The following is a 10,634-nucleotide window of genomic DNA, read 5'->3' on the forward strand; positions in this document are numbered from 1 at the left end:
TCCTCCAGAGTTTACGCTTGTAATACTCCTTTCGTTTCGTAGTAGCTGCATTTTTCTGGACGATGATCTCGATCATGACCGCGTCACCTTCCCCTTCCTCCCGGAGGAGGGGGGCAATATCGCGATGACGATGACGGGGAAATCCCGAGGGTGAATTGGGTCGGCGCGAATATGCGAACGAAATTATACGAGGGAAAATGATAGAGGAGAGAGTCCGTGGTGTTTCGAATGAGAGAGGAACGTGAGCGAGCTAATTACGCATACCGGCATAAATGTGGTTATTACCTTCACTTCGTTCTTCTTTTTCTCTTTATGGAAGCGCATTGTTGAAACGTGTTAATCGTTATCATCCTCTTGGGAATGATTACTGAGTTGTTATACAGCTTCATCTTTATTCTCTCTCTCTCTCTCGCTCTTTTCCTTTATTTGAAAAAACTTGATTACTCGTATGACGCGTGTTCCGAGTCACGTAGGTGTCCCGAGAGCTCCGGGTGCCCTTTTTATCGCAGCTTTTTCGATTTATCTCCTCGGCGAATTAGATTGCCGCGAGAATAGCATGATTCTAATTTTTAACATTGTCATTCCATGTATGTACGCTGAACGATTTTCGCTTGAAACTTTCCCCTCTCTCCCCCTGAAGCTCCCTCTCGCATTTACACGACACGTCTTCCTCTGAAGTCTGAAACATAGATGGAGGCGCACACTTGTTCCTTTGCCCTCTATTAAAAACTCTATTAATTCTGTCGCTTGTAACCAACGCTGTTAATCGTACTGTACGATATGCATATGTGATGTTGAGAGCGCAAATTTTCATAAAATTAACATTTTCTTTTTTTAGAGAGAAGAAAAATGGAACATATGTTCTCTTGATCGTTACCGATTGCATTATTGATAGACCGCACTTGAAAATTTATCATTATTTATTGCGGCGTGTATTGTGTACTACACGTATAATTAATTTCGAAAAATCATTACATTACGTATTAAAGGTCGCAATTATGACATCAAAAAAGCGCGACTGTTTTTCTTTTCGGATTCCAATACAATTATATTGAAATATAATATTCGACTATTAATATTGAATCGTCATGTAACAAGCTATACGAGACAAATTAATTAAAGGGTCACTTATTCAAATGCACGCCTGAGAGCAATAGAAAACAAAGTCTAAGATTCTGAGTATTTCTCTATACTGACAATGAGAGAAGAGTGTAACTGTTTGTGACTATAAATGCACGATAAAATAATTATAATTAGAAATTGTATTTTTATAATGTTTTAATTTTTTTCATTAATTATTAATTATTGTTAAATTATTAATTATTATTTCTATTTTTCTAATCAATATAATAATGTTATAATAATATAAATAGTTTTACTACAATTATTACAATTATAATTGACACTTCAAAATGATTGTAAATTATTGATAAAATAATGTTATTTAACCTTCTCTTTAAATAAAAGTTTTACATGATGTTGAAAAATATTACATTTTTATTACGCTCTGAATTCTGTGAAGTAAAATCTTACTCTAAAAGAGTGAAAATCTAGTTAGCTTCAAAGAATTTAGACTATAAGATTCTACAACCCCTTAATTGTTATCTTAACTATTAAAGTTCTAAAGAATTATTAAAAGATATAAACATAAAAAAATTACTTAAATTTTTCTAAATAAATCTCAATCTTCAGTGCCCCATACTGTGTGATTTGGGCTGATTTTCAAAGTTTTATTTTTTACTTATTGCAAAATATCTTTTGTGCTACAACTTTCGCACGGAAAATTTTTTTTATCAGTTTCTAACGATCATTAAAAAAAAAAATTTTGATTGATGTGTAACCCGAGATAATTCTCTGTATTTTTAGTTTACTACTTGGGTTAATTTGCACTTAATATTTTATATATGTCACGATAAAAATTTTATATGATTTTTATTATAAGATATTATTCAGTATCAGATAATTTATCTTCAAACATTTTTTTGTCTGAGTAATATACTTTAACAACAAAAATTAACGATATTAAAAAAATAAAACGAAGAAATACAGGAAATCTCGTTTTGAAAAAGAAAAATAAAAAAATATTGTCTGCGAGTTTTAAACTTCATTTTCTTTACGTTTCTCTATCACTTAAGTGTTTAACTAATGTAAATTTAAATAAAACGCAATTAATAATATACTATTGAGAAATATAACAATAATGATAAAACTATTTTGTGGTGCTATCAGCCTATCTACTTACGTCACTTTTGATCATCTACTTACTTAAAAATTATGAAAAATAAATTTAAATATAAATATTGCATTTATCTAAAAGAAGAACTAGTATTTGCTCTAATCTTGTTTGAATCTTATAAATCGTACTGTCATCATAGCGGTAAAAAAAAAATAAGTAGGAGAACTAAATAGTTCTCGTTTGCATCGTCTTCGATTTGTGCACATCATTTCTATCACAGCGTAGAAAAGTTTTTTTTTTCTGTATCGAAGGCATCAACGCAAAATAATAATTTTATAATATCATTTTTCTCTTTCATTATCTCAGTTAATATCGTCGGAACAGTTGAATCTGTCGGACAAGATTTATATAAAGATCAGAAGACAGTCTAGGTTGGATACTGATAACAATGTCCATGTAAAGTAAGACGTTTTCATTTATATTCTTTTTTTCTCTCTTTATAAAAAGAAATGCATCGTTGTTGGCCGATTGTGATATCAAATTATTTATAGACGCTTCCCAATATGTATAAAATCATCTATACGTTATACAATGATATTCAATAATATATAATTAAAAAATGTATTTAATGTTACATATAACATCATTATGAACAAAGTCACTTTTGACATGAGAACAATATTTTTAAATTTTTTCAACAATGATTCAAAAATCATGTAGCAAATGATCTTTATGAAATATTTATATTATTTCAAACAGTTGAAAAATACACGAAATAAATATTTCAAATGTTACTTCAAATGTTTCTTGCTTACTAGACCGTTATTCTCAAAGAATCGAAGTGAGCAGTAACGTAGAATAAAATTAATTTGTAATTTTGATAAAGACAATAAAAATATTGATGTTTTAAAAAATAATTAGTATACTAAATAATAGTCAATCGCAATCGTCAACATAAATTTATAAATATTATTTTAATCTTTATTTTATTATTTAAATATTATATACTTATATAAATATGTACAGTTTAATTTAATCTGTCCACGTCAGTATTATAAAAATTATAGAAATACAAAAAAAGTTTCAGATGAAAATTTTATAGTCTGAAGGAGGACAAATAAAAGTAAATAAAATCAGTTTTTGGAAAAATCGATTTTTTAAGTTCATCGCCACAAATGTTAAGATAAAATTATCGAAAAATTAATAATTTTTAGAAATATTTTACACTTTTGACATATTTCGACATAAAATATGTCGTAAACTGTTAACTTTTTATATGCAGAATAATTAAAGGAATCGCATTATGTAAAATAGAATTATATAATTATGTTTAAAGAATAACGATCTTAGGGTTTTATAAAACTGATTTTCTTATTATTTGTCTTATTTCAAACTAAACAACTTTTATTTGAAACGGTTTTCTTCGATAATTTCTAAAATATTGAGGTGGACAGATTAAATCATATATCTTGTATACGTTTGTATATAAACATTATATGCATTATTATGCACTTTATACATTTTACATTAACTTTATTATTTGAAATAAAAAATAATGCATAATCGTTAATCGTCGAATTGTAAAGCAAATTTACATATGAGTTAAATAAAATATATTATTAAAATATGGAACAACTGATATTTCGGATAAAATAATATAGATAATTTTTTTTTTATAATATCAACACATTTTTTTAACACTTTAAGATATTTTATTTACACTTAACAATACCTCATAAATACATACATTTATTCTCTCGCATACATTTGAAGTAAAATAGCAGTCGTTGTGACAAAATCACATGGCGAATATATAAAACAATAAAAATATACATGATTTATACAATCGTAGGCCAAAGGTGGTAAGAAAAATTGAAAACCAAAAAAATATCCGTACGCGCTTTGCGACATACGTTATACACACACACACACACACACACCAAACGTCTCGTGTCTTCTTTATTTTTTTTTACAAACGGCGGAACGTCGAAGTGACATCGACGATAATCTCCGTTGGTAGATACTATTTCTTAGTGTCTATATAATTGGCCCCTCCTGTTAATATTAATAATAATCTTCACCGCTTTTCACCATGAGAATCCTTGTATGAGGTTCTAACTCACGTAAAATACAATGTGACCGAAGTCGCCGTGATATTTTCTCCTCATTATACCTTGTACTGTGTACTCACCGAATTATACATTATATTTACACGTTTGGATCAAATGAATATTAGGAAAAGTGAAATAAAAAATCTCTAACTGAGCTCAAAACCCGCGCCGGCTTGTATCGCATATAGGAGTTTCTCGCGTAGAGTTTTCTCATCCGGAAACTCGGGAAGTTTCAGTAAGTTCATACAGGTACTCGAGGTCGGCAAACGATCCACGGTGCCGGCGTGTTGGATACAGAACGGTGGATCAAGTTCCTGTAAACAAAAATGCGTCGAGTGTAAGTGGAATTATAATAAAACATGTGTTGCGAGAACAACATAATGTAATGAAAGGTTGGAATACCAATTGTCTTATAGTAACTAGATTCTGGGTTGAGAATTAGTTTACGATGTACCTTGAATCCTAGGAGAGGAGGGCGACTGCAACTGGTGACGAACTTAAGAAGTTGACCCTTCTGCTGATCATTGAACTCGTTGACGACCTTCCAGAAGGCGGTGATGGTCGGATGATCGAATGCGTATCCGCCAGTGTAATTCGTGTGTAACATCAAGTCCTTCACGTCCACGGGAATCTGCGCGCCCGATATGAGCACCTGCAATTCCTTGTTGTTGAACATCTGTAGCCAGTCGAGCGGCACCACGCTGCCGATTCCCTGTTTGAACGCAAAACACTGCGCACGTATCTGCTTGTTCAGTTTATAATCGGCCATCAGGTGAATGTACTCGATGCGATTATGATTCGTCACCGGAATGTTGGCGCCGCTCGGCTTCAACTCCTCGACTCGCCTTTCGCCAAGCTCGTCACTGAGCACGGTGAAATCCAGCCCGAGGTCTGCCACATCGCCCTTGTAACTTTTCAGGTAGAGGAGATTGCGATACATGATGGGATCGAGGGAGGCCAAGTGGTGCACATCCACATCTGATTGACGTCCGACGATCTTCGACAAGAAGAACTCGGCGAACGGCAATTCTACTAGAAGATTCTCGTATAGCGCCTTCCCCAAAATCCTGCCAATGAAGTAGTAATGTTTCGGGAAGTCGTCAACCAGCAATTGCACCGTGGGATTTGGGTATAGCATATTGTCCTTGGTGAGTTTGAAGAAGCCACGGTTAGGATCAAAACTGGTCTTTAGCAGTTCGGACAAAAACTCCCTGAATAGACCGCCGCCATCGACACCAGCTTCTTCCAATCCCGCGGTATTGACTAACTGCACTCGCATTTTCAACCGCAGTTCCGGCTCGTTTTCCGGTGACAGTTTATCAAAAGCATCTTCGTAGAGGTAGTTTCGTCTCACGGAAATCTGTATCGATGGGCCCTGCATGAAGTGTGCGAGTTCGCCCTGCTGCTCCGCCTTGTCCTTGTAGATCAATGACTGGAACACCACTACGCGATTGTTGAACGGTACGACAAACGGTATCTCGCGCAACAGCGTCAATGTTCGCACTTCTGTCGCCGAGAGTGGTGGTCCCTCCTCGAACTCCTCCCTCGTGAAGGCCCTGAGATTCTGGAAGGGTACGTATCCACGTAGTCGGCGTCTGCGAAATGCAAAGTCTTGTGGTTTGTCAATGGGAATGACGACGTTGGATGCGATCCAGTGACCTTCCGGACAAAATTGCCGCCTTAGATCACGCGTGTGTAATTGTCGTAAAAGACCCACCGTAACCTATAACAAATTTTATAATATACGATGTAGAAAAAAACTGTATAAAAGTTGAGTTATAATTGTTGTTAAGTTTTAAAATTTTCAGAATAGTGTCAGAATCATTGGGTAACCTTAAACAAATGCGTCCAGATCTGCGTGTCGTGTCGGCACTGAACAGCGGACGTAGGACCCAGCACAGCGGTCTTGTAGTCGTCGCGCACCGTAGGCCGAGTATCGGGAAACGCGAGTTCCACCAGACCCAGGCAAACGCCCTTTAAGTGACCGGACAGCACTGCTAGCTCCGCTATGGTGAAGGGCATCGCGTGCTGCTGCCGGTTGTTGGACATGTGCTCCACCGCGGAGGTTTGATCAAGGAAGAACTCGGTGTCGTGTAACGTTGCGATCAGCAGACTAAACAACGAGCAAAACACCGCCAGTAACGGGACTATCCTGTCGGTGTCCTCCGTCGAGAGGGCGATTCCGCGGGATATAATCTGCAGGAGAGACGTGGCGACACCACCACCGAACAACGACGTCTGGCGAATTGATGCTAAACTGGTCCACAGATGTTTAAGGAACACCGGCTTGAATGCGAGCATATAGAGCAGTTTGTACTTTTGAACGGCCAACTTATTGGTGATGAGCAAGTGATGGCATAACCGGCACAGTGGTTGCAGCAGCATAGAGGGATCTGATTGGCTCTGCTCAACCGTCGATAAAATGCTATTTACGCGCTGCTGCTCGTTCAACATCTCGACGCATTGCCGCAGAATGTCGGCCTGCTCCTGATCGGTTACGCTGCCATTGGATTCGTTGTCTGAATCGTTGTCAGCCTGCTGTCGTTCCGAAACACTTTGCTCTGCCATCAACGGCACGATGGTCGAACTCAGGGATGCAAGCACTTGCAGATAGTTCGTCAGCGCATCCTCACACCATGCTACGAAAAAAAACCGTCAAGTGAAACTGCAATGTTAAGTAATTCACTAAAAATACAAATTTAAATTGAAAATTTTTGTTATTATGGGGGAATAAAAAAAGAAATATTATATTATATTATATATATATATATATATATATATATATATATATATATATAGAAATATAAATTTAACTAAGTATAAATATAAATATAATTAATATAAACAATATAAAGGGTAGCATTAAATAATTTAATATTATTAAGAAAGTCAAATAACTTATTTCATCTATTCGTCTACTTTAGAGCTAAATCCCAATCTACAATAGGTGTAGTAATCCTTAGGCCGTAAGAAATTAATTACAAATAGTCGACTATAAGTCGATCAATTTTTAAGGCTTACTGTAGATTGAGGCTTAAGCTAATGGAGCTTTTACACTTACAGAACTGACTGGACGAATCCAACAACAGTACGCAATAGAGCAGGTTTATCGTAGGTTCGAGTTGAAGTCGATTGATACAAGCGATCAACTGGATATACGGAAAGTCTTTGAATTCTGCCAGTGCTGGCACAACAAACATACGAATCGGATCGGACAGTCTAGGTGAGAATACACTGCCACATAATTCCCGTAGCACGAGCGTGGAAAATGTCTCCTTGTGATTCACGTAAGAAATCAAGTCCACGGGTCGTTTAATCATGTCCAACAAGCACTTAGAGATCGGCGTAGGTGCAACCGACGTCACTTCCGCCATCGGCGGCACCTTTTCGTCCAGCAATTTTCGCAGCTGCTCGAAATAGTTGTGCTGGATCAGATAGACAAATATACTCTCGAGATGCCGATAACTGTGTTCATGTAGCACCTTCTCTGTATCCTCTCGCGCTGTGAATACCTCCAGAACCCGTAACGGTATCGCCAAAGAGTACGTTCCGTTCGGCGTCTCTGTGTTGTATCGCATACACATGCGAAGGATCCACCTATAATGTATTATTTAAATTTTAAAACATAACACATACAATGAATGTTACATAATGATTGGAGCACTATTTATTTTTAATTTTACAGAAAAATCAAATCAGTGAAAGGTTTTGCCATTTTTTGGAAAAACAAAGAAAAAATTATTATATAATAATGAAATACTAATGTTTTTTTAATTTTCCAGTAAAATAAAATCAAGAAAAAATCAGAATTTTTTTGTTTTTTTTTCTGAAAAATATGAACAAAATGTGACAATAGTTTCATTAATGAATTACTTACTTATTAGAGCTCTGAAATCTAAGAGAAATCTTAAAATCATTGATGTAGAAAGCAACAGAAGTCGTTCTTCGAAGAAAAAAATTATTAAAAATATAACAAAATTAAAAACTGCGAACATTTTTTCGGATTAAAAACATTAGTCATGTATAATTGTTTTAAAACAGAAATTGCTACTCTTTAAAGTAGTAATGTTTTTATTAAAACTTACCGCAATCTCCATAGCCATTGCGACGAACTTATCGACTTCAATTTAATCTCTTCCTGGTGTTTCAGTAAGTGTTGAAGAACCCATATGAGTCTGTTGGCGTCCAGAGTGTGATCGTAAAAGAATAACAGTTTTCGCAGGTACGGCACTAGCTCTTCCAGGCTCAGGTTTCTACGTCCGACTGCCTGCTGCGCCTCATCAAATTCCCTCCTCTTCAGCGCGCACACCAGCCTCCTGGTGATGAAGCTGCGTATACGCGCCTGTATCTTCAATGCTGCATCATGCTTCTTGCGTTGCTGCTCTCTCTTTAGCCTCTCCAACTGCGCGTGCTGCAGGAGAACGGCTCTCTCGTCCCGCCTGCTAGCACCTGATAGATTCTGCTGAGGCTTGCGCCTGTAGTCTCCCTCAAAACTATACATGCTGATGCATGATCTATTGCCCAACACCTTGAGTTTATCTCTGAAAAGTTTGACAAACATCATTAATAACAAAAATTATATATAGATATATATTAATAGAGAAGACTGGAATTTATTGGCACAGTTTTCATAATATTGATATTTTAAAGAATTATTATAATCAAATTGTACTAATATAATAGAGACCACTTTTCTTTACATTTTCATGTCAAGGACGATTCTGCATGTGATTTAATTTTTTTTTGTAATATTAAATATAAGCCTTTGTCAGAGTTAAGTTATAATTGAATATTCATTGCCATGGCTTGCCTTAAGTATAAGTCAATGTATCCCATTTCTAGTACATTTGTTTTCAATCATTGTATTAATAACTAGTAATTGTATTAATAATTACTGTTATACAATAACAGAACCTTTTCTTCTAATACGTGCCTTAGACGTTTTCTCACAGGCTGAAAAACAGTAATATCAAATTTTGAAACCCTTAGAAATTTACTTGCTTTATCTTGAATCAGATTTTTCCCTCTTTTTATTGCAACACTTGTTTGATTTAAATAAAACTTTGGGAATTATAAGAGTTCTTTTGTATTATAATTCTTCTATTGTTTCTTTTCATGAATACATAAATGGAACTCAATGCCAACTTGCATCCTGTGCCAGTGAACCCTGGTCTCCCCTCTAATTATATATATGAAACAAGTAAAACTGAATATGGCAATATATATGTTCTTTCACACCAGTTACATCAGAGACAAAAATTAACATGCTGAAAAAATGCATATACATTGCATCAGCGTTACATATCACTTTGATTTACTAAATAAAAATTAAGCGTTTTATTCAAATGATAATTTTTCCTCTGATATAACTCTTTTCATGTGAAAGAGCTTCATTAATCACCGTTACATCAAAGATTTGCTTGTTACAATAATACGACGTCCAAAATGTATTTAACATTACACATCATTATTGTTATTACGTTAAATATACACCGAGGCTTAAAGGTGTCGCAATAATTCATGCGTTCTGCCCAATCATGCCTCCTAGAGCTTACCTTGGGTGCAAATAAAGTAGGCAACACTACAGAGGTAATCAAACAATTCCCATCATTCTCTTGGAAGAAACTGATGGAGCATTTTCCGTAATTGACATTCTCTTGTTCCCCTCTCCTCTCCACGCGAAGTTCTCTCAGAGCACATACGAAAGTTTTCGTCAAGACTTTCAAACTTTGGCTGCTCCCCGGTAGGTTAAGCACGATCGAAGATTCTCGACGAGGCAAACTGACGTCGACCACTAACAGACGCCGCGATGACGGATCTGCGATACCTTGAAGCACTCCTCCACGGTCGATCCTCTACGGTCCATCGCCGGACAAAGACAACGACGACGACGTCAGCGATGGAATCGCGCGTACAGCTTACAGCACGTCTCCGTACACGTCTAGTCATCGAGGCTCGCCATGTTTCGGCCTCTCGGCGAGGACCCAATGCCAATGCCGTCTGATTCGTCTGCTCGACCCCGTGGATGCGCCGCGCTTGCGATAGCGTGGTTGCTCGATGCATACGCGTAACTACGAGCGCCCGTGCCTCGTGGAATTCTTTTATTATCCCAGCAAACAAAGATACATTCGAATGAATTGAAAATTGAAAATTATTTTAATTTGCACATACGAGTTTGCGTTGTTTAGAGTCCCGGAGTATTTTTGAAGGTATCGTAGTGAATTCAATGATGAGTCTAATGATAAATGAACACATCTATTAAATCGTTTTTAATTGAATAACGATAAATTAAAATAATTAAATAACAATCTATACTCTACTTTTAAAACACAAATTCTTTGCTTTAA

General features: G+C 36.0%; 2 protein-coding genes across 2 annotated transcripts in view; one reads left to right on the plus strand and one right to left on the minus strand.

Moving 5' to 3' along the window:
- The window catches only part of LOC105202260 (DNA ligase 3), a 96,862-nt gene extending 89,383 nt beyond the window's left edge, over positions 1–7,479 (plus strand). Inside the window, exon 20 of the mRNA XM_039456682.1 lies at positions 7,351–7,479. The gene's annotated coding sequence lies outside the window, so the exon portion shown is untranslated. The remainder of the gene's footprint in view (positions 1–7,350) is intronic.
- Positions 3,866–10,516, minus strand: LOC105202263 (ubiquitin-protein ligase E3C). Its single transcript, XM_011170688.3, has 6 exons — positions 9,843–10,516; positions 8,373–8,828; positions 7,349–7,884; positions 6,121–6,926; positions 4,742–6,010; positions 3,866–4,601 (listed from the first exon to the last, which is right to left on the minus strand). The coding sequence occupies exons 2-6, from the start codon at positions 8,786–8,788 to the stop codon at positions 4,434–4,436; spliced, it is 3,195 nt and encodes a 1,064-aa protein (XP_011168990.1). The 5' UTR covers positions 8,789–8,828; positions 9,843–10,516; the 3' UTR covers positions 3,866–4,433.
- Positions 10,517–10,634: the final 118 nt, after the last annotated feature.

The sequence above is a fragment of the Solenopsis invicta genome, chromosome 13 (genome assembly GCF_016802725.1).
Source record: "Solenopsis invicta isolate M01_SB chromosome 13, UNIL_Sinv_3.0, whole genome shotgun sequence".
Classification (NCBI taxonomy): domain Eukaryota; kingdom Metazoa; phylum Arthropoda; class Insecta; order Hymenoptera; family Formicidae; genus Solenopsis; species Solenopsis invicta.